Source organism: Bos indicus x Bos taurus, chromosome 11 (assembly GCF_003369695.1).
Source record: "Bos indicus x Bos taurus breed Angus x Brahman F1 hybrid chromosome 11, Bos_hybrid_MaternalHap_v2.0, whole genome shotgun sequence".
Taxonomy (NCBI): domain Eukaryota; kingdom Metazoa; phylum Chordata; class Mammalia; order Artiodactyla; family Bovidae; genus Bos; species Bos indicus x Bos taurus.
In genome coordinates, this window is record NC_040086.1 from 86,756,040 (window position 1) to 86,781,723 (window position 25,684).

At 39.5% G+C, this 25,684-nt stretch overlaps 1 protein-coding gene and 1 pseudogene across 2 annotated transcripts in view; one reads left to right on the forward strand and one right to left on the reverse strand.

The window, feature by feature from the left end:
- TAF1B (TATA-box binding protein associated factor, RNA polymerase I subunit B) overlaps window positions 1–25,684 on the reverse strand; it is a 55,801-nt gene that overhangs the window by 4,933 nt on the left and 25,184 nt on the right. For both annotated transcript variants that reach the window (XM_027556102.1, XM_027556103.1), the window contains 4 exons: window positions 9,351–9,498; window positions 5,620–5,797; window positions 5,027–5,073; window positions 4,167–4,257 (listed from right to left, as the gene is read on the reverse strand). In XM_027556102.1, coding sequence (XP_027411903.1) covers window positions 4,167–4,257; window positions 5,027–5,073; window positions 5,620–5,797; window positions 9,351–9,498 — 464 coding nt within the window. The remainder of the gene's footprint in view (window positions 1–4,166; window positions 4,258–5,026; window positions 5,074–5,619; window positions 5,798–9,350; window positions 9,499–25,684) is intronic.
- Window positions 13,708–14,875, forward strand: LOC113901577 (annotated as a pseudogene).

Below are 25,684 nucleotides of genomic sequence, written 5' to 3' on the forward strand. Positions count from 1 at the left end.
CAGTATCTGAAATTCCTGATACTCATATAATAGTTCTGACTTAGAATGACCTGCTGACACGCGTCTCTACAGCACTCATGACTTAGACGTAAGAGGGTGGCACTGCAGGAGGCAGGAAGTCAATGGAAGGATAAGTTCCACACAAAACCTCCCAGATGCCATAAGATCACGAAGAAATGATTGATTATACCATCATCATAAAATTCCCATGTCGCCTGTTCTCATACAGTGAGGCCACCTAAGAAACTGTTCCTCCTTGTCTTTGGCCAAACACCCTTCTGCTGCAGATAAGGTAGTGGTACTTCTGACTCTGATAACTTGTGCAAAGTGAACAGTAAGTGCCTGCCTTCTAATGCAGAGGTGTAATCACGGTGAATAGGTTATGGTCTTCCTGAAAATTATATGTGAACTAAATCATACCACATTTAAATATTCAGAGAGCTTGCCATTTGTGATTCTTTCAAACATCTTTTTGTTATTTATCAAATAATAAAAGTGACAATATATTCAAGGTAAAAAATCTCTTAATAATAAAGAAGTTCCCTAAACAGTTTAATCCCACTCCCTAGATAAACCCACTATTAAAAACGCCTTGTGACTACCTCATCTAGATAGATTTTCTTATGCATTTATAGTAAATGCCCATACAGGTTGCAATTACGCTGCAGTCAAGGAGGTGTTATTACTTCCTTGAGGTTATATGCCCAGAAGGTGGGAAAGGTGGGCCATCAAAAATGATTAACACTCGTCAGACAGTCCTTCTTTAAGCATTTACTTTACTTTGTTTACCTCTTTTCAAAACTACAAACAATAGAGGCCCAGCACGAAGCCAGGAAGCCACAAGGTGGCTTTTCTCCAGGAAGCCACAAGGTCCTATATGCTCTGTCTGTCCAGTCTTCCCTCGAGATTTGGTTCCCCACTGCTGTATATTAAGGTATAATTCACATGTAGTAAAACCAACCCTGTTCAGTGTATAGCTGCACTAGTTTAGACAAACACATACAGTTGTATAATCACCACCATGAACAGTTCCATACTCTCAAATCTCCCATGCCTCTTGAAGGTCAACTCCTCCCCTGATCCTCAGTTAAACTTGGTCTCAATCACCAATCTGTTTCTCTATTCTTACAGCTTAGCCTTTTCCAGAAAATCATATAAATGAAATTAGACCGTATGTAACCTTTTGAGTCTTTCATTAGCATAATGTATTTATGATTCATTCATATTTCTGGATGTATCAGAAGTCTGTTCCTTTCTAGTACTGAAGAGTGTTTCATTTTACAGATATGCTACAGTTTACCCATTACCACCTGAAGGGCATCTGGGTTGTTGCCAGTTTTGGGCCACAAGGTTTCATTCGTTTTCTTGTGAATGAAGTATACAGATCTCTATATATTCATATATAGGTTTCTGTGTGAACTTACTTTTGGCCCATTTAAAAAACTGAGTTGTTTTCTTATTATACGAAAATAATTCTGGATACAACCATATATTGGATACAAATCATATATTCTGGATATAAACCTTCTATCAGATATGTGATTTGAACATATTTTCTCCTAGCCTGTAGCTTTTCTTAACAGTATTTTTAGAAGAGAAGTTCTTTCTTTTGATGAAGTCTAACTTGTCTTTTTTTTTTCCTTTATGGATCATGGCTTTGGTATCATATCTGAGAAAATTTTTGCCTAACTTAAAAGGCTGCAAAGATCTGCACATGCTTTTAAATTTTCCTCCATGAAAACTGGCAGTCAAAGCACTCTCTAAAGCTATTTTTAGGTTTTCAACTACAGTTTACTAGTGTTGCTCACAATCCCATGCATAGAGAGACCTATGCTGCACTGTAGAAAATACTTTAACAACTTTTACCTGACAATATGGAAGATGATGTCTAGAAGAATAGAGAGAAAAATTAGAAATTTATGTCAACAACAGAGATGGGGAAGGGCAGAACAGGTGACGGGCATACATGGGAGCCCTGTGCCCACAGAGCAGTCAGCAGTGACTTAGAAGTCATCTCAGTCATCCCAAAGCACAGACTCTACGAAGGATCTTGGTAACAGATCCCCTGGACAAGCTCTTCCCAGAGGCCTGGTGTCCATCTGGAAAATGCCACTTTGAAACTAGACATACGTTCTTTGGTCACTAAATTCTCCCTTAAAGTAGCTACAAGTCAGTGAGCCTTTTGATGCACAGCTGACTGAGGCACTGCAGGAAGAATCTGGGCTCTAACAGGTATGTCTGAAGTGTAAGTTGGTGCCTGGTTTGGGTTCACGAATGGGCACCTGTTCAACCCTGAGATGCCCAAGTGGCATGGCCTCTGAATACCTAGCCTTTCAGTACTGGCCGGGACCACCCCAGCGGCACCAGAAAAGAAAGGTCCGATGGCTGGTTCTCCAAGATTACCTAAGAACTCAGGACAGCCTATGTTCTCGCTGCTACTCTTGTGCCTGCTGAGAGCCAATGACTAAAGACATTCCTTCTCCAACAGAAAAGAGGAAGGCCTCCGTTCCCCGGGTGCCCACAGCTGCCAGAAGCTCACCCTCACTATCTGTCCAACCTGAACAGGAAGAAACTGCCCATCTCCTCCCCTCTTCAGCAAGGATCCTCTCTCCCACAGCGCTTTATTCATCCCCAGAAGTCTGTTTCTCGATTTAAAAGCTCTCTTAAATTCAGGGGAGAAATAATCTAATTCTATCTGCAAACACTGAAATTTAGTTCTTGATTAAGAATATCAAGGAGGCCTTATTAGCCTTACTTTACTGATGAAGAAACTGGAGTTATCATTTTAACTAATTTGAGGAATCTTGATTTTTCTCAGGGGATATAAAATGACTTGAGCAAATGAGTACTGTTGCAAAATGACATAAACTACAGAAATGTTAACCTTTTCTTCAAAGTTTCACAGAGACTCAAAGTTCCAAGAACAGATATAAAACCCGTTCAAATCAGAAACCTATAGCAATGTACCCTCTACTACATAACACAGTATCTCTGAAAATTTATGAGCTGACTACATTTCAGTGCACTGAGGCCGCAGTTAAACAGCTGGTTTTAAACAATCAGGATTCACCCCTGCACTGTCTCTAATGCTATGCTCTTTCCACTCTGCCACGGTGGACCTGGGTGGGCTTCCCTGTTGCTCAGTGGTAAAGAACCGCCTGCCAATTCAGGAGATGTGGATTTGATCCCTGGGTCGGGAAGATCCCCTGGAGAAGGAAACAGCAACCCACTCCAGTATTCTTGCCTGGGAAACCCCATGGACAGAGGAATCTGGCGTGCTGCAGTCCATGGGGGTCACGAAGAGTTGGACACAACTTAGCGACTAAACAACAACAATGGACCTACGTGAGGAGGAGAGCTCCAGGTCAAACAGTGAGACTGACTGAAACATGCTACTCTCTTTCTGCTTTGCTTTGTTTGGATTTTTATAGGGAACTTTATTTTGGAGGAACAGTCCAGTTATAGACGACACAGGCTGACGTCTGCAGTCTTCTGTAATAGTGGGAAGCGCAGATGGGAACTGAGCCACTGTGGGAAACGAAAGAGGGAGGAATACCAGAAACGCAGAGAAGAGTCATGCAGATTACGAAAAGACGAGTACTGGGTACAATACAGCTCCCTGGACTGGATTCTGGATCAGGAGGAGGACACTAATATTACTATTTTTTAAATCTTCTGGCCACACCGTGTGGCATGTGGTATCTTAGTTCCCTGACCACGGATGGACCCTGCCTCCCTCACGTTGGCAGTGTGGAGTCTTAACCACTGGATCACCAGGGACGCCCCTAAAAGGACATTATAGGGCTTCCCTGATAGCTCAGTTGGTAAAGAATCTGCCTGCAAAGCAGGAGACCCCGGTTTGATTCCTGGTTTGGGAAGATCCCCTGGAGAAGGAAAAGGTTACCCACTCCAGTATTCTGGCCTGGAGAATTCCAGGGACTATACGGCCCATGGGGTTGCAAAAAGTCGGACATAACTGAGCGACTTTCACTCACTCACTAATAGTTAATAGAAATATTTTAAAAAGTTTAGACAGAGGGGTTAATTCTAGAAAAAAGGGTCATAATGCTGGTGAGTCTGAACTGATGAAACTCGAGCTTTCAGATGTAAAGCAATAGACTTGAAAAATAAAGTCGGTGAATCTAAAGCTAGAAGAGGTAACATACTTTGCCCTGGCTTCCTCCCACTTTTGTTTTTTCTCATCAATAGCTTTCTTCATAACTTGGTACCATTTTCTGAAATCAAACCATGGTTTATCTGAAAGAAATGAAATCCATGATTATTAACCAAATATGTCACATTATTATAACACATGTTGCTCATTTGAGTCTCTACTCACTGATCTGACTAAACATTTATATGCCAGCCCTTGGAAATTATGGAGGGACTGACTATGTCCACACTCTAGTATGACTCCTGAGCAATCTGCTGTCACTCCCTTCCGTTCTGAGCTCTCACCTATACTGTGGCCCTTTATTACACCAAAACTACCTTAAAAAAAAAAAATTGGAATATAGCTGCTTTACACTGTGGTGTCAGTTTCTGTTGTACAGCAAACTGAATCAGCCATACATACACATATATCCCCCTTTTTTGGACTTTCTTCCAATTAAAGTCACCACAGAGCACTGAGCAGAGCTCCCGCAGCTCTACAGTAGGTTCTCATTAGTGATCTATTTTATACATAGTAGTGTAGATATATGTCAATACCAATCTCCCAATTCACCCCATCCCCCTGCCTTTTCCCCTTTGGTAATCATACGTTTCTTCTCTACAGCTGTGTTTCTATTTTTGCTTTGCAAATAAGATCTTTACTATTTTTCTAGATTCCACATTTTGAAACCATCTTTTTACATGTCTGTTTATCCTAGATTTGACTATTACCTCCTTGAGAATAGAAGATATATTAGATAATTATACATATAAACAGTCTGATACAAGGTACAAGTTTCTTCTTCTCTATATTTATTGTATCTTTTAATTCACCTTTTACAATCACTTGATTGACTAAAAACAAAAAAAGTACCTTCTTTGTTCTTTTCATTATATTTCTTGGCAATATTAGACAAAGACCTGGAGACAAATAAACAAATCAATTTATTTGGAAATCATTCATTTGAAGACAGTTAAATTTTGAATTCTTCCGAAAGAGAAGTATAGAACAGTACTTGAAACTGATGCCAACTTTTAATGCAGAAGCAAGCACTTAAATAGGGAAAAAGACACTGCCACTCTTTGTTGGCATTTTAAGATTCTTTCACTTTCCAAAATAATCTTTGAGGATACATAGTGCCAGAAACCAAAAGGTACACAGATGAAGTGCTAAGTGACTCTTTAGAATTTGTGTATGATGATTTAAAACTCAAGAGAAAGAGACACATGTGTATCTTCCTAAAAATGGAAGAAAACATGATCCAAACAACTTTCTAAAGGAGAATGAAATCTCTGACAAATACCTGAGCCAAAACATCAGGTAAGGAGTAACTGCTGCTACGAGTCAGTGTTCTGTAACAACTGAGAGTCTCTACTTTCTACTGAGTAAAGGATATAGAATCCTTTACTCTGAATTAGTAGGGGAAAATCATACAATTTTTTCCTCCTAAGAGTACACACACTTACCATTCTAAATTGTCATCCAATAAAAAGAGCAGTTTCAATGCCACTATAATGACAGCTACAGCTTGCACATCATATTTAACAGTTTTTGCCTTTTTAGCTATAGGATCAAATCTTAGAAAATCCACTTCTCCTATTCCAGTCGATTTTACCACTAGGCAGGTTACATTATGCATTTCATCTGTTGAAGAACAAAACAGAAAAATGTGAAATTAAATTCTTTGGTTAATGAGACCATACTAATGTATACATCCATGAGATAAGCTTTATCTTAAAATATGATACTATGCCAGAACTCTGAGGTATACCATTTTGTGTATAAATAAACCAAAAAATGAAATGTGTATAGAAAAACAAATGGTCGAATCCTGGCAAGGTTTATCTTCTCCTATTCTGACTTCCCAAAATGCCTGCTATCTATGGCACATATCTTGGCACCAAATATACAGGCACACATCCATCTTCTATTGCTTCATCCACGCTCCTTGTCTGTGTTTCTACAGCAATTTGCATTTACCTGAAACTAACTTTCCTGTAAGACCAAGGGCTTCTCTAATATGTACTCACTCGGAAAGCTAGGGCGCCTGGCCTTCCAGAGTGCATCCCGCCCGCTGCACTGCTTTCCCAAAGAAATTACACGCTCAGCACAGACTCATCTGTTATTCAAGGCTGAGTAACTTGGGACTTGGAGCCAGAACACCTACAGCCTATATATTCAGGCCTTCTGATCATGAGCTTTGTGACTCCGGACTAGAGCCACTCAACCTCAGTTTCTTCATTTGTAAAAGTGGGTTATGGTGAAGATAAACATAGGACATAAAAGACAGGACAAGTGAATTATACTTTGAAAACTCTGAATTACTAAGCAAATTTCTTTACTTACTAACTGAAGTACCTATGTTTTGATTAAATTCAAGTAGAACAGTTGTTCTTTACAAGAGCATAATAAGTTGTATTGCATTTCCTATATACTGTCAGTCATTATGTTCTATTGATTCTATTCTCTTAATGTAATATACAATACTTTTATAACAGTACAAATAATATTACATACAGTACATACATGTCCTCTATATAGTATTATATATAGAATGTATTACTATAAAAATGGTATTTCTTGAAAAATGTCTCCCCTATTTATTTAAAATTAATATCTTGAATTGCTTCTCTTATACTAAAGTACATAGTAATAAAAAGCAAATGAAAGCAATTATGAGGAAGGGAGCCAGGAGAGGAGAGAAAAACGAAGATTCTGACCTGGAGTATTATGGGACCTGGAGTACTATGTGACGCCTCGGCCGTCAAGCAGCCAGGCGTCACTCAGCTTGCCTACGTTTCATCTGAGATGAGCACACCTACCCGTCCTCCCTTTCCACCTTCACAGATGAGGTAATACAGATGAAGGCACTTTGGAAACTCTACAGGGTTCCCCACAAATTAAACAGACATGATTATGAAAGCGGCCAGGAATTCTCTCTGGCCGGCTTCTCAGTCCCAGGATGAGGGACAAAACTAAGGGATGTATTTGGAGTTCAGTCAGAGCCACAAAAGAGGCAGTGCTTACTCAGCAAGGGTGTGTGTGTGTGACATGCTTGCTGGAAGCTGCTTTCTGCTCAGTTCCAGAGACGACATTGTCATACATAAAGGCACTGAGGAGGGGCATTCATTGCCCCAGCATGCTTAAAACCACCTTTAGTTTTCTGGGAACCCGAAAACCTCTCTTTGAAAAAGGGCCAAGTACACAGATCTCTTCTTTTTGATCAACAGCACAAGAGAACTGTAGAGCGCAAACTTTCAGCTTTGAAAATGGCAATATTCTAGAAGTCTTCTTATAATCTCATGGGTAGGAGGCCAATCAATGTCACATTTTAGAATGTAATTTCTAAGGTGAAGGGACCACCACATCTTAGTTTGTAGATCTATTTTGTTTACTGTTTCCTCCCACTATTACGTAATACAAACTCAGTATAGGACATTTATAAGATACATAAAGTGCAAAGAAGGAAAAAATGCATTACTATAACTTAGACATAGCACTTCAATATTTGGGTAAATTTATTTCCAATATTTTCACGAATATTTTAACTATATAGCTATGATTATATTATATATAATTTATAATTTGGCCTATTTCCTTTTCTATTATGACATAAACATTTCCCATGCTTTTATATACTCTTCACAAACATGATTTTAAAAGATGCACACGGTTCCACTTAATATACAAAATATTTACTTAAACATTACCTTTCTGTTGGATATTTATTTCTGATTTCTCAGTATTAAAAACAAGGTCAATAACACTTGTGTATAGTTTTTTATCTATATTCCAAATTATTTCTATTGAACACTTTGTGAGAAGTAAAATTTCTCTAACTTGGCTCTTTTTAAAATGGTCTCTAAAACAGCACTTTAAAACATCAGATGATAGCAGTCTCTCTCTGTATATTATAGTGGTTTTAATTCTACTTGTTACTTTCAGGAAGAGTTGGGTGAGAAATACTACTAAGTTACACACACTGGTCAGAAAACACTGCCACCATCGTTTCTGTCCAATAGCAACTACGTGAGCTAAACACTTGCCATAACCCAGCCTGAGCCAGTTATATTTTGGAAATTCCTTGCATTCTTTCCATATCTTAGTGTTCCCCATTATGAGCTTAGGGTTTTGGAGTATATAACAGAACACAGGAACTTGCCATATTTTGAAAAAAAACACTCCAAAAGTAAATCAAAAAACCAAAATCCAAAACAATAAACCAATATATGTAACTTGCTAAAGTGCAGCAATCAGACTTCCCAAATTCTGGAATCTTAATCAAAGAGCCAGTGACTTCTGAAGTTACAGTAAGAGACATACATTCCTTAGCTTAATAAATGATACATTTTGAGAAGTGTATTTTTTCCTCTTTAAAAAATATTTTATAAGACTTAATATTTACATTTGTGTATATATGTTACTCCAATTTATGTTTATTTTTATAGCTAAAATTATATGTGCAGCTTTGTATATTGTTTTTTTCATACAACATGTCTTTTCCTTTCCTATTAAAAATATATTCAATCACTTTTTTTTATTTGCATAAGCAATAATATAGTCACGCCATGTTTGTATTTTCTGTTAAGAATAGAAACCCTGCATTTCTCACATTTCTAGTTTAGCAAGAAATTCAGGAATAGATTCCATCGGCGAATTCCGCTGGGGTGACCTGTGTCTTGGTGTATTGTGAAGAAGGGCTAGTGAGGCTGCCTTTGCATCCTACCAGACCTTCATCTCCATTTGCTTTAGGGACTGGAAACAGCAATATGTTACTAAACAATAAAAATATCACTGTAGATTAACTTCTGGGATTTTAAAAATTAGAATTCTTTAATAATTATGCTTCATGCAAATGGAGGAGTGCTGCCCTTTTTTGGCGGAGGTTCCTAAGTAATTAATAATACATACTGAATCATGTGTTACTTGTATTCAGCAAAAACTTACTGTAAAAACCAAACATTATCTCTCAAGCTTATCCCTTTCATCCAAAATAGAACTCATTACTTCTGAAGAGTGTCCTTTTAACCATTTTAAATGGTCCAAAACATTTTAAGAAAGAATTTTGAAATTAACCTTCATGTTACTGTGGACCCTGTCAGGTGACTCTAATAGTCTCTGATTGAGAGGATTCAATACATTTTTCATAATAATTCAATAAGTCAAGGCTTACTCACCATATATACCTCACACTTACCAGGGAGATTGACCTCCATCAAGTATTTCATACACAAGATGTTTGGATGAAGATAGCAGTTTTCAGTTATGTCTGGAAAACGTGGCAAATCTAAAAATGTGGCAACTTCAATTATTTTTTTAAAGATAACTTCATAGTTAGGCCAAGACTGGAATGAAAGAGATAGTCAAAGTAGCAATTTTTGCAACATAAATTATTTTTAAAACTACTTTCTGATTTTAAAAATAACATGTATTCACTGAATAAAACTTGGAGTATAGATTAAAAACATTAAGTAGAAACACCCATAAACCCCAAATATCCTCACTGAGCTGTTTTAAACAGTAATAGTGATAAATTAAAAAGCCACTAAAATTCTATCTGGCTCAAACAATTCTTACTGGCCTTACCCATGATATAGTGAAACCATTACTTCTTGCCAATCATGGAAGAATCTGGGATAAAGCTGCAATCCTACTGGAATTATGATGTTGTCATAATCCCAGCAAAGCAGGACTTCCCTCTCGCCTTCCCTAACCAGCACCCTCTCGCCAACCTTCAAATTCACAGCTAACAGATTCAGTTCAGTGTCACATAACATTCACATGCTTCTATGTTGGAGATGACACCAGGGCTTAAGTCTATTAGTTAGAAACGTGTGATTCAGCTTTCTATTTTCTCACATGTTAGCCTATAAGAAAGAGTATCTTACAGAATTTGGGAAAATGTATGAGCCAATATTAATAAATTAATTCTGTTCATTTTAAGAGCAGCCTTGTAGTTAATTTGGTATGCTATTTATATTTCTGCAATTTCTAAACATTCTTCTCATTGATACTACATATAATTTTTCCTCATTTACTTATCCATTCACATAAAAATATTAAATTTAGAGTCTATTCTATGTAAGATACTTCGGGAAATATAAAGATGAATAAAGTGATCTCTTCAAGGAATATATACTCTAGAAAAGGAGGTCAGTGTTCAAAAATAACTATAGGATAAGATAGCTGTTGAGTGCTACAACTAAGATTTTTTTTTAAAGATCTATGGGATTTCAGAAAAACTAACATTTCTGACATGGTTGCTGCTGCTAAGTCGCTTCAGTCGTGGCCGACTCTGTGCGACCCCATAGACGGCAGCCCAACTGGCTCTCCTGTCCCTGGGATTCTCCAGGCAAGAACACTGGAGTGGGTTGCCATTTCCTTCTCCAATGCATGAAAGTGAAAAGTGAAAGTGAAGTTGCTCAGTCGTGTCCGACTGTTAGCGACCTCATGGATTGCAGCTACCAGGCTCCTCCATCCATGGGATTTGCCAGGCAAGAATATTGGAGTGGGGTGCCATTGCCTTCTCCTTCTGACATGGTTGGACCTCGTTAAAATTAGGCCAGAATACAAACATTCTGGAAACCTGTTTGGCAATATTTATTAAAGTTGACTGGAAGTCAAGAGTGAGATTACTCTCAGGGTGCAGGTGATCACGACTGGAAGTGGGGACTGGATGGAGCTTCTGGGGTGCAGAGATTGTTGTTTCTTGATCTAGGGGGCTGGTTCAGGTAATGAAAGTTCATCAGGTTGGGTACATTTGTGATATGTTCACTTTGCTGTATGTATGTCTAGCTTAAAAAAACATGGTAAGAGAGAAACTTCAGTAAACTATTTTGTGTAACAATCACTTCATACATCACTCTATACGAGAAATCATCCAACCAGCAAATTCAGAGTTGGCAAGACCTTTAAAGGTATCTGGTCTAAATTTACAAAACCCCCTAGCAGCTGTATGTCTAGCTCTTCTTTTAAATCTCCAGTGATGGGAACTCAATACCTTTCCTGAAGGTAGTCTATTCAATTTGTAATGCATTTAATCATTACAAGCTTCTTCCTTATTCTAAGTGAAAATCTGTTTCCCAACAATTTGTACCAATAATATTGCTCTGTCATGTCTTGCCCATTTTCTAAACGTGTGAAAGTGTTTGGGAACCAAGTGAAAGGACGAATACTTCTCTGTTCAATGTTACTTTGGTATGTTCAGCTTACATGCAATTATAAAGCACAAGGGAATACATTATAATGGTACTGGCTCAGATGGTACAGCATCTGCCTGCAATGCTGGAGACCTGGGTTCGAACCCTGGGTTGGGAAGATCCCCTGGAGAAGGAAATGGCAACCCACTCCAGTACTCTTACCTGGAAAATCCCATGAACAGAAGAGCCTGGCAGGCCATAGTCCATGGGGTCGCAGAGTCAGACATGACTGAGCGACTTGACTTACTTACAGAAAACAAACTGTAAATTTCCAGAATTTATAACTATGTCCAATTTTACTTTGCCTGAGGTTACAACCTTCTTTGTATTGTATTTATTTTGATACCAGTATTTCAGTATCTAAACTTTTAATTCCTTATGCCTATACAGTGGAAGTGAGAAATAGATTTAAGGGACTAGATCTGATAGAGTACCTGATGAACTATGGACAGAGGTCCGTGACACTGTACAGGAGACAGGGATCAAGACCATCCCCATGGAAAAGAAATGCAAAAAAGCAAAATGGTTGTCTGGGGAGGCCTTACAAATAGCTGTGAAAAGAAGAGAAGCGAAAAGCAAAGGAGAAAAGGAAAGATATATCCATCTGAATGCAGAGTTCCGAAGAATAGCAAGGAGAGATAAGAAAGCCTTCCTCAGCGATCAATGCAAAGACATAGAGGAAAACAACAGAATGGGAAAGACTAGAGATCTCTTCAAGAAAATTAAAGATACCAAGGGAACATTTCATGCAAAGCTGGGCTCAGTAAAGGACAGAAATGGTATGGACCTAACAGAAGCAGAAGATATTAAGAAGAGGTGACAAGAATACACAGAAGAACTGTACAAAAAAGATCTTCACAACCAAGATAATCACGATGGTGTGATCACTCACCTAGGGCCAGACATCCTGGAATGTGAAGTCAAGTGGGCCTTAGAAAGCATCACTATGAACAAAGCTAGTGCAAGTGATGGAATTCCAGTTGAGCTATTTCAAATCCTGGAAGATGATGCTGTGAAAGTGCTGCACTCAATACGCCAGCAAGTTTGGAAAACTCAGCAGTGGACACAGGACTGGAAAAGGTCAGTTTTCATTCCAATCCCAAAGAAAGGCAATGACAAAGAATGCTCAAACTACCGCACAATTGCACTCATCTCACACGCTAGTAAAGTAATGCTCAAAATTCTCCAAGCCAGGCTTCAGCAATACGTGAACCGTGAACTTCCAGATGTTCAAGCTGGTTTTAGAAAAGGCAGAGGAACCAGAGATCAAATTGCCAACATCCTCTGGATCATAGAAAAAGCAAGAGAATTCCAGAAAAACATCTATTTCTGCTTTATTGACTATGCCAAAGCCTTTGACTGTGTGGATCACAATAAACTGTGGAAAATTCTGAAAGAGATGGGAATACCAGACCACCTGACATGCCTCTTGCGAAACCTATATGCAGGTCAGGAAGCAACAGTTAGAACTGGACATGGAACAACAGACTGGTTCCAAATAGGAAAAGGAGTACGTCAAGGCTGTATATTGTCACCCTGCTTATTTAACTTCCAAGCAGAGTACATCATGAGAAACGCTGGGCTGGAAGAAGCACAGGCTGGAATCAAGATTGCCAGGAGAAATATCAATAACCTCAGATATGCAGATGATACCACCCTTGTGGCAGAAAGTGAAGAGGAACTAAAAAGCCTCTTGATGAAAGTGAAAGAGGAGAGTAAAAAAGTTGGCTTAAAGCTCAACATTCAGAAAACGAAGATCATGGCATCTGGTCTCATCACTTCATGGGAAATAGATGGGGAAACACTGGAAACTGTATCAGACTTTATTTTCCTGGGCTCCAAAATCACTGCAGATGGTGACTGCAGCCTTGAAATCAAAAGATGCTTGCTCCTTAGAAGGAGGGTTATGACCAACCTAGATAGCATATTCAAAAGCAGAGACGTTACTTGGCCAACAAAGGTCTGTCTGGTCAAGGCTATGGTTTTTCCAGTGGTCATGTATGGATGTGAAAGTTGGACTGTGAAGAAAGCTGAGTGCCAAAGAATTGATGCTTTTGAACTGTGGTGTTGGAGAAGACTCTTGAGAGTCCCTTGGACTGCAAGGAGATCCAACCAGTCCATCCTAAAGGAGATCAGTCCTGGGTGTTCTTTGGAAGGACTGATGCTAAAGCTGCAACTCCAATACTTTGGCCACCTCATGCGAAGAGTTGACTCATTGGAAAAGACCCTGATGTTGGGAGGGTTTGGGGGCAGGAGAAGGGGACAACGGAGGATGAGATGGCTGGATGGCATCACTGACTAGATGGACATGAGTCTGGGTAAACTCCAGGAGTTGGTGATGGACACGGAGGCCTGGTGTGCTGCAATTCATGGGGTCGCAAAGGGTCGGACACGACTGAGCAACTGAACTCTACTGAAAAATTTGAGTTTTATTAGGGAAAAAAGGCTTTCAGTTTATGCTATATTATTAACATATGATCAACCTGTAGCTGAAGAATACAAAGTAAATTTCTAACCAAATAGCAATGTGGCCTTTTAAGTCTGTTTCTAAATGCTCAGGTACAGTAATTCTATTTGTATATGAAAATACTATTAACAACTCTATTTTAATCTGTAAATTTAAAAAGGAAAAAATGACCCAGTCACTGAGCTGCCGCCAGGGACTCAGCGGCCTCCCCTTGCCTCCCGATGGAGGCTCTGTCCCGCCGCCCGCTTTCTCCCGCCACCACCTTCCGCAGGCCATTTCCACCGAGGAAAAGGAATCATACTTTATGTCCCCTATCCAGAACATCCACTCTTTCGACCCTTTGCTGATGCAAGTGAGGGTGATGATCTGCTTCCTGCTGGCACTGAGGATTATATCCATATAAGAATTCAACAGAGAAACGGCAGGAAGACCCTTACTACTGTCCAAGAGATCACTGATGATTATGATAAAAAGAAACTAGTGAAGACGTTAAAGAAGAAATTTGCGTGCAATGGTACTGTAATTGAGCATCCAGAATACGGAGAAGGAATTAAGCTACAGGGTGACCAGCACAAGAACATATGCCAGTTCCTGGTGGAGACTGGACTGGCTAAGGACGACCAGCTGAAGGTTCACGGGTTTTAAGTGCTTTCGGCTTACTGAAGCTTAAGTGAGGATTTCATTGCAATGAGTAGAATTTCCCTTCTGTCCCTAGTCACGAGTTTAAAAACCTCACAGCCTGTATAATGTAACCATAATTTGGGGTTTGCTTTTAACTTGGGACTAGTGTAACTCCTACATGCAATAAACTGAAAAGAGCCCCCCCATCCCAAAAAAAAAAAAGTTAAAAATGCAAACATATACTCTCAGTGACCTTTTGGAAAAGCTGTCTTTTTATCTTTATAAAATCAACTCATTTAGATATCTGCTTCATTTTGCCCAGAATTTGAAGTATCTTCTCAAGTTAACAATTAACATTACTGACAAGATTTATGGTAACCCTAATCCTGCTTCCCTGGTAGCTTAAGCGGTAAAGACTCTGCCTACAATGCAGGAGACTGGGGTTCAATCCTTGCATCAGGAAGATCCCCTGGAGAAGGAAATGGCAACCCACTCCAGTATTCTTGCCTGGACAATTCCATGGACACAAGAATTCTAGTCATGGAGCTGCGAAGAGTCAGACATGACTAAAGCGACAATCCTTTTAAATAATGCAGGTAGGAGATGAAATTAAGTACTTTTACCTGCAAACAAACAAACACTAGAGCAGTGAATGTTCCTCTTTGAAAAATAATCATCTCAGAAAACCAACTTAATGGATAATAAATTCATGACAAGTAATTGTAAGATCATTAATGAAAAGGAATCTAGTAAGCAAAAAAGAATTGATGCTTTCGAACTGTGGTGTTGGAGAAGACTCTTGAGAGTCCCTTGGACTGCAAGGAGATCAGACCAGTCCATCCTAAAGGAAATCAGTCCTGAGTGTTCATTGGAAGGACTGATGTTGATGCTGAAGCTCCAATACTTTGGCCACCTGATGCAAAAAGCTGACTCATTGGAAAAGACCCTGATGTTGGGAAAGACTGAAGGCAAAAGGAGAAGAGGGCAGCAGAGGATGAGATGGTTAGATGGCATCACCGACTCAATGGAAATGAATTTGAGTGAACTCCGGGAAACAGTGAAGGACAGAGGAGCCTGGTGTGCTGCAGTCCATGGGGTCGCAAAGAGTCAGACACGACTTAGCGGCTGAACACAAACACAAAATATCCACGCTGACATCCGCTACCTTCTGCCTCCAACATCACGTGAAATGGTGGCCCAACTGGCTCTACAGGGCTTGGCTACGGACTCCCCACACATCTGGCCCTATTCCAACCAAGCCAGGCCACTCTAGGGGCCTGCACCACCAGCTCAGCAAAGCATCCGACCTGGGGCAGGAGACTGGCAGGACTATGACACGGCACCGTTGTAGAGAACGTCATCACAGGATCACATTTTTGTGTTCGTGCCATTGTCCTTAGCCCGGAGAGCGGAAGCAGGCTGGAATTTTGACAAGATTCCAAAACATGGATATAAAATAATTACAGTAAACATTTAATGACTGTATTAGAATAGTCTTATTTTGACTTTCAGAAAAATGTATGCATGTATAGAACACACCTAAAGGAAAGATGTCATAAAAGTTGCTGGGCATTTGTGCTATATTTCATTTGGAATCTGTGATGTGTTAAGGAGAATAAGGGGACTACTAGAATACTGTCTAAAACTTTGCACGTTTCAGTTCAGTTTAGTTCAGTTCAGTCGCTCAGTCGTGTCCAACTTTTTGCAACCCCATGAATTGCAGCACGCCAGACCTCCCTGTCCATCACCAACTCCGGAATTCACCCAAACTCATGTGCATTGAGTCGGTGATGCCATCCAGCCATCTCATCCTCTGCTGCCTTCTTCTCCTTTTGCCTTCAGTTTTTCCCAACATCAGGGTCTTTTCCAATGAGTCAGCTTTTTGCATCAGGTGGCCAAAGTATTGGAGCTTCAGCATCAACATCAGTCCTTCCAATGAACACTCAGGACTGATTTCCTTTAGGATGGACTGGTTGGATCTCCTTGCAGTCCAAGGGACTCTCAAGAGTCTTCTCCAACACCACAGTTCAAACGCATCAATTCTTCTGTGTTCAGCTTTCCTTATAGTCCAGCTCTCACATCCATACATGACCACTGGAAAAACCATAGCCGTGACTAGACAGACCTTTGTTGGCAAAGTAATATCTCTGCTTTTGAATGTGCTGTCTAGGTTGGTCATAACCCTCCTTCCAAGGAGTAAGCGTCTTTTAATTTCATGGCTGCAATCACCATCTGCAGTGATTTTGGAGCCCAGAAAAACAAAGGAGTTTAGGTACAACAGTACTTTGTTTTATATTGGTCTTTGGTTATCCCCTAATTAGTCTACTTTTACCTCTAGTTTTTTTTTTTGTGGAACATGATACAATAACATAAGATAGAGGCAGAGATGAAAAGACTAGTCTGTATTGCTCAGAGCACATTTCTATCAGAACCACTTGCAAGACGCTGATTTAAAAGTCCTCAATCCCACACCAGACTTCATAAATCCATCCCTAACACTAGGTCTAAAAGAACCTGTAGTTTAAACAAACTCTCCACAATATTCTTGTGCAAAATAATAATAAAATAAAATAAAGTGGCTCTCCTCTCCTTCCTGGAGCCTGGAAGAGACCCTCAGACGGTTTTAGTTCACAAGCCTGATGAGAGAAGTGCACCCACACATTCCAGCGATGGCTAAGATGCTGCAGAAAGCCAGGAACAAAAGAGCACGTCAGCTGGTTTCTATTCATGCTGCCTAGCAGTAGTAATCCTGGAAGGGAGTGGGAGTGAGGGAACCTGAGAACACCTGTTATCATTACACTCGTCTCAGTTTCCCTCAGGTAGATTTCAAACCTGCTAGATGATTACTCTAACAGAGGTTGCACAAACAATCCCAAGAGCGACATGCGGCCTACAGAGGAAGATGGTGAAAAAATATGGAGTAAAGTTTGAAGACTCAGAGTGTATTAAAGCTTGATCCATCGAGACAGTCATCTGGAGGGGCTCAGAGAGTGACTGAGAGCTCTGAAGGAGTCTTTTTCTTCCTTAAACCATCAGGGACCTAGTTTCACAAAGGGCGTAAGATTGCTCTGAGGCAAAATGAATCATCATGGCAAAGTGCCACTCAGTGGGTTTGGCTGAACCAGCATTGCATCTTTTCTTTTCACTCATTCAAAGAGGAGATCAGAATGTTGTTCATCAACATTCACAAAGCTGGAGATGTACTTCAGAATGGATTTCCAGGTTCCTCTTTATTGCTTCTTGCTGAGTCTAGTGAGGGATGACGAAATGACTAATTCTTGAGAGGCCTTAGAATCACTGTCGAGGACCATGGTAGAATAATAAGTATGTTACATACTAACTGTTTAGAAATTGGTCTGTGGGTTTAAAACACATAAAGATTTAAAAAAAAAAAAAAACAAGGCTGAAAATACACAAGTAGCTCCACTGTCTACTAAGTTATTGGCAGAATAAATTCCACCTGTAAGAGAAAAGTCTGTTTAGGCCCAACTTTGGCTTAAGCAGCAATTTGCTTATCTGGTACTCTATACAAAGATGATGTCTCTGAAAAAGAATATATTTTTAGTTTATTCTACCAGATGAACTGAAAGATTTTTGCTAGAAATAAATGAAGCTTCATATCAGCACCACACTTCAGAAATTTGACTCAAAAATAAAGCAGCAGAAGAGACAGAGGCAGAAAGAAAGAGGAGGAGGTTATCTTCAAATTAAAAAATAAAGATAATGAAACAGTTTACCTCCCAGGAGTTGGGAATCACAACTCAGAAAAAGGAGATGGTTGGAAATTCTAAAATTTAATTTTCACACCTGTTTCCCTCTTCTGAACTCGACTCAAGTCAGAGTAATGGCAGAAAGACAAACCCATGGCCCGCTTGGAAGAAGAAACAAACCACATCAATACTCTCTACTCTGGATTCCACTCCCCTATGTTGTAAAGTGAGTTTTGTCAGATTTGTTGTTGTTGGGCCCACCTGAATATTAACAGAACAATTTAATGGAAAGAAACAGTTCACACAGGATGAAGGTTCAAGGGTCTTTAAAGCCTTTTTTTCCCTCCTCCCTTTGGTTTCTTTTTTTTAAGGTGTGCTCAACTTTCTGGAATAACAAAAACAAAACAAAACCAAACACAGAAGAAAAACAGTCCCAAGCAGCCCACACACACAAAACTCCCCTGGCATTATCTTCATCACCATCTCCTAGAACAATCGCACCTTTTGTCATTTCTGGTGGAGGTACAGCTGCTGAAGAAGCCAAGACTTAGTAGAGAAAGCTAAGACATGAAGGGAGGGAAGAAAATGCTTCCTTTGTTAACGAAAAGCTGTTTCCATTTAAAAGTTTCAACATACTATGGAATAGTGAATGCACTTTTGTGAGCAAACGCAAAGCGTACAATGAAGAAAAGCTGCCTGTCAACTAAATAAACAGTCGTCTGAAGGCATCCCAAACCTTCTCCACTTTTCTTGAAAAATGTAGGGGAGATGGGGGAGGGAGTATGTACTATTAGTAGCCACAGTGGAGGATGTGTCTAAAACGTATAGTAAATATGACACATAGGGCTTCTAGAGGGCTATAGATCCATTTAATTACAATATTAAGAAATCCCAAGGTGAATATGTTTTTTAAAAGACCACAAGGGTATAATCAATTGCTCTAGCGTGTATTAAAAATGGCGTGCTTGGGAAAGCATTTTATTGAATTTCACAAATATTCCGCTGAGTTTATTTTCCTTCATGAAGCAATGCCTGAAGACAGGTAAGGACAAGCTAGAGTTTCTGTTACACAACAGCAGGCTCTTGTGATAAACCTGATTACAATACCCTGTCAGAGGTGAACTTCCTGCTTTGCTATTAAAAAAAAAAGCACAGTGCCACACCCTTACTTATTGTTGTTTTGAAGCAAAAATTCAGCTGAGAAAAAGCTAATGCTACATGCACCTGTTAACCCAAACCTAAAATAAGGCTTTCTATGGCAAAGGGAAATTAATAAAGAATAAAACTATGTCAGAAGAGATGACAAAGCACTGTAATATATTACTTATGGAGGAAGGATAAAATGAATTCCACACGCATTATGATTCAGAAAACAGTTCAATTCGCATTTCTGGTCTGCTAGAATTAACTTAATTGTTGTAAATCTATTAGAAGTAACAAGAAATATACTTTTTTATATTTAAAATCTAGTCTTCTGAAAGCCTATGGTGAATACATTACTTTACGTGAAATATAGTCTTGGTCGTGGGGATAAGACCATTTTAGAAACATGCTGTTGACTTGTCCAGACCTTATGAACAAAAACAAATTTATGAACCGATGACCAACTGAACAGGAGAGGGTCACTTGGTTTGGCCTCAGGATCAGAGTTGGGAAAAACCTACCGAAGTTCTCCTTCTTAAAATGCATCTGTCCTCCAAACATTCTGCTTATTGTGGAATACCTACATTTAAATTCACCCATCTGTACTGAAGCATATTAAAAGCTGGTATCCAGAAGAGCAGACAATCCCCAAATAATTTCCATTTGATCTTGGCAGGGTTACATGATTATTTTTGCAGCAGACTAACCTTTGTCACTGGGCTTCCCTGGTGGCTCAGTCGGTAAAGAATCCACCTGCAATGCAAGAGAGCTGGGTTCGATCCCTGGGTTGGGAAGATCTCCTGGAGAAGGGCATGGCAACCCACTCTAGTATTCTTGCCTGGAGAATTCCATGGACAGAGGAGCCTGGTGGGCTACAGTCCACAGGGTCGCAAAGAGTCAGGCACGACTGAGCGACTAAGCACAGCACAACCTTTGTCATTACTCAGTTTTCCTTAGGCAAGTACAAAACTTGGTTCTCATTCCTTCTCCTGGGAAGCAGAGTTTGGGGGAGGCCTGGGCTGAGCACGCTGGGTACCAGGGGTGGATACTGACACAGGATCAAACTAAGTCACAGACACTTCACATGAAATCACTGGCTTCACTCTGCAAACATCAGGTATTATTTTTCTAAAAAAAAGTCATCCATGTAGCCTCAAACATACATTTTCCGACTAGGGTAATTTACTATTGGTTTCGGTATATGGGTGAGCAGTACGAAGAACTGATAAGATTATTAATCTCACAAGCTGGTTTTCATGAGTGATACTGACACACCCATAAATTGAGTTTGTAAATGTCCTTACTTATAAGCAGAAATTACATCCCTTATGCATTTACCACTAAAATATCAGTGGAATGCTCTTTTATTTTTTCAGCCAAATGCCACTAATAGCCTCCTGATACATAATAAATATAAAAGAAGCAGACTGAAAGCTTACTATTCAGGTAGAAAAAAATCCCCAACAAATCTATTTGAACTCTTCTCTAAATAAAGTATTTAATTCTGTTTTTCAGCTATTTCAAATCATTTAATCCACAAACACAGAGTCCTTTTCCATGTATACAGAATTGTATTATATATGAGGTCTTATGTGTGTGTGTGTGCGCACACGCCTGCTCAGTCATGTCTGACTTTGCGACCCCGTGAACTAAAGCTCGCCAGGCTCCTCTGTCCACGGAATTCTCCAGGCAAGAATACTGGAGTGGATAGCCATTTCCTACTCCAGGGGATCTTCCCGACTCAGGGATCAAACTTGCATCTCTTGCATCTCCTGCATTTCCAGGTGGATTCTTTACCACTGAGCCATCATGGAAGCCCATGAAGTCTTAAGGATGACAAATAGAAGTACTACATGATTCCTACTGTCAAAGAGTAGCTAGGGATGCAAAGAATATACAATCAAATCAACTGCTACATCTGCCCATGGACTCCTCCTTTAGTACTCCCTCTGTGGTTCTCCCTCCAGAGGCAACTATTTATCCTGAATTTTGCTTACCATGAACTTTTAAAAAAAATAGTTCTATCATACATATCAGAGCAGATCAGTTGCTCAGTTGTGTCCGACTCTTTGTGACCCCATGAATCGCAGCATGCCAGGCCTCCCTGCCCATCACCAACTCCCGGAGTTCACTGAGATTCACGTCCATCGAGTCGGTGATGCCATCCAGCCATCTCATCCTCTGTCGTCCCCTTCTCCTCTTGCCCCCAATCCCTCCCAGCATCAGAGTCTTTTCCAATGAATCAACTCTTTGCATGAGGTGGCCAAAGTACTGGAGTTTCAGCTTCAGCATCATTCCTTCCAAAGAAATCCCAGGACTGATCTCCTTCAGAATGGACTGGTTGGATCTCCTTGCAGTCCAAGGGACTCTCAAGAGTCTTCTCCAACACCACAGTTCAAAAGCATCAATTCTTCAGTGCTCAGCCTTCTTCACAGTCCAACTCTCACATCCATACGTGACCACAGGAAACATATAAATATACCTACATATTTAGTTTAACTTCTTTTTTGAGCTTAACAAAAATAGCATCATACTGTACATAGTTTCCTAAGACTTGCCTCTCACACTCGACAGAATGTTAGGTTCATTCCTGCTGCTTGTATCTAAGGTTATTTAATACACCATGTCTGACTATGTCACATTTTATCCCTTTTTCTGGTGACAGACATTTAGATTGTTTCCAGTTCTATTTGTTTGTTTTTTATTCATCACCTAGCTGCCTTCTTTAGCCTGTTAGCCTTGTATCCTTAAACACTAATCTCCATCAATAGACAACTAGTGAGGTAATTGTGGCATATCTATTCTGTGCAGCTTCCAGAAAAATAAAAAGTTAAAGTTAGTAGTTAACTGCAGTTATACAAAGATTAAAAGAAAACTAAGATCATGGCACCTGGTCCCACCACTTCATGGCAAATAGATGGGGAAACAGTGTCAGACTTTATTTTTGGGGGCTCCAAAATCACTGCAGATGGTGACTGCAGTCATGAAACTAAAAGATACTTGCTCCTTGGAAGGAAAGTTATGATCAACCTAGACAGCATATTAAAAAGCAGAGACATTACTTTGCCAACAAAGGTCCGTCTAGTCAAAACTATGGTTTTTCCAGTGGTCATGTATGGATGTGAGAGTTGGACTGTGAAGAAAGCTGAGCACCGAAGAATTGATGCTTCTGAACTGTGGTGTTGGAGAAGACTCTTGAGAGTCCCTTGGACTGCAAGGAGATCCAACCAGTCCATCCTAAAGGAAATCAGTCCTGAATATTCATTGGAAGGACTGATGCAGAAGCTGAAGCTCCAATACTCTGGCCACCTGATGTGAAGAACTGACTCATTTGAAAAAACCCTGATGCTGGGAAAGATTGAGAGCAGGAGGAGAAGGGAACAACAGAGGATGAGATGGTTGAATGGCATCACCAACTCAACGGACATAAGTTTGAGTAAATTCCAGGAGCTGGTGATAGACAGGGAGGCCTGGCGTGATGCAGTCCACCGGGTCACAAAGAGTCGGACATGACTGAGTGACTGAACTCAACTGAACTGAAGAGATTATCCCTATTCTTAGAAAATATACACTAAAATATTTAGGGATGATGTGCCATATAAATGTAACTTACCCTCAATGATTCAGAAATAGAATTGCAGAGATAGATACAGTGATAGAACAGCACAAAGAATAAAACTGTAGGATAAAATAGTAATAACACTTGAATCTGGGTAAAGGATATATTTTTATTTTTGCAGCTTTTTTATAAATCTAAAACTATTCCCAAATAAAAGTTTATTTAAAAAAAAAAAAAAAGCTCTCTAAAGATATACCATGTTCTTGGATTGGAAGAATCAATATTGTTAAAATGACTTTACTACCTAAAGCAATCTACAGATTCAATGCAGTCCCTATCAAATTACCAATGTCGTTTTTCACAAAACTAGAACAAAAAAATCTGATAATTTGTATGGAAACACAAGAGTCTGAACAACCAAAGCAATCTTGAGAAAGTAAAATGGAGCTGAAGGAATCAACCGATTAGAATACTTCCTTGTTAGGAAAATAAACTATACACAAAATAAAACTAAATACACAAAAATAAACTAAAAATGGATTAAAGACCTAAATGTAATCATCAGAGACTATAAAACTCTTAGAGGAAAATATAGGCAGAACACTCTTTGATATAAATCCCAGAAAGATCTTCTATGACCCACCTCCTAGAGTAATGGAAATAAAAACAAATGGGACTTAATTAAACTCTAAAGCTTTTACACAGCAAAAGAAACCATAAACAAAATGAAAAGACAACCCTCAGAATGGGAAAAATAACTGCAAATGAATCAATGGACAAAGGATTAATCTCCAAAATATACAAACAGCTCAATACCAGAACAAACAACCCAATCAGAAAATGGACAGAAGACCTAAACAGACATTTCTCCAAAGAAGACATTTAGATGACCAATAAATGCATGAAAAGGTGCTCGACATCTCTCATTATTAGAGAAATGCAAATCAAAACTACAATGAGGTATCACCTCACACTGGTCATGGCCATAATCAAAAAATCTACAAACAATGAATGCTGGAGAGGATGTGCAGTAAAGGGAACCCTCCTGCACTGTTGGTAGGAATGTAAATTGATACAGTCACTATGGAGAACAGTATGGAGATTCTTTCAAAAACTAGGAATAAAACTACCATATGCCCCAGCAATTCCACTACTGAGTATATACTTTGAGAAAACCATAATTGAAAAAGATAACATGTACCACAATGTTCACTGCAGCACTATTTACAATAGCTAGGACACAGAAGCAACCTAGATGTCCATCAAAAGATGAATGGATAAAGAAGTTGTGGTACATATATACAATGGAATATTACTCAGTCAGAAAAACGAACACATTTGAGTCAGTTCTAGTGAGGTGAATGAACCTAGAGCCTTTTAACAGAGTGAAGTAAGTCAGAAAGAGAAAAAAAATATCGTATATTAACGCATATATATGGAATCTAGAAAAATGGTGCTGATGAACCTCTTTGCAGGGCAGGAAGAGAGACGCAGAGGCAGAGAACAGACTTGTGGACACAGTGGGGGAAGGAAAGGGAGGGACAAATTGAGACAGTAACACTGAAACATATATGTTGCTGTATGTAAAACAGATAGCTAGTGGGAAGTTGCGGTGTAACACAGGGAGCTCAACCCAGTGCTCTGCAACAACCTAGAGGAGTGGGATAGGGGTGGGAAGGAGGTTCAGGAGAGAAGGGACACGTGTACTTACGGCTGATTCACACTGTTGAATGGCAGAAAGCAACACAACATTGTAAAGCAATTATCCTCCAATTAAAAATAAAATATATATATATATATAGAGAGAGAGAGAGGCTAATTCCTCCAAAAAAAAAAAGCTCTCTAAGATACAAGTGAAAAAGGCAAAGTGCAATAGTTATTGTTATCCAGATATAGTCTCATTTTAAGCTTATACTTTCTATCAAAATCTCTATAAGAAATCATTACCCTCTTTTACTCCTGCCTCCTCACTCAAGATTAATTTAAAACTAGTCAACAAAAGAGATTGTTATTAGGGTGAGAATTTTGTATAAACAAAAGTTTATAAACATGATCCTCCAATAACATGGTCCAGCTGGTAGAAAATTCAGAAGCAAAGATTAGACAATATTTGTGAATAGAGATTATAATTTTCAAAAAAATCCAGGAATAAATGAGCAATTGGATACTTTCAGGCATTCAAGAAAGAACTGTTTAGGTAACAATCAGCTAAAAAGCATCTGAATATTGACTTTATTTCTAAATGTCTAAAAAGTAGTATTTGGAACACTTCTATTTCTGCCCTTAAAGCACTAACTACTTTCGGAATTGACTTCCCATGATAAACAGAGAATTGGAAAAAATATATAAGGGGACTTCCCCCTGGTAGCCCAGTGGTTAAGAATCTGCCTTGCAATGTACGGATGCAGGTTTGATTCCTATTTGGGGAACTAAGATCTCACATGCCCTGAGCGCTGCAACTACCGAAGCCAGCACCACTGAAAGGCCCAGGTGCCGCAACAACTGAGACCATGCGCTCTGGGGCCTCGGCCCAGAACTAGAGAGCCTGCACGCACTACTGAGCCCATATGCCCCAACCAGAGTCCATGTACTGCAACAAAAGACCCCACAAGATGCAACGAAGATCCTGCCTACCGCAACTAAATAAATAAATAAATTTTTTAAGAAAAAATATATGAAACAATTTCAGGCATTAGAAAACAGGAAGCACAGGATGATATGCCCTAAAAGAGAAACAAATGGCTACAGGATGTTGCCTGGAGGCAGTCTGCAACCAGCAGTTCAGGGAGCAGGGAATGAAACAGAGCCCCGTGTTCTCGCTGAGTTAGAGAG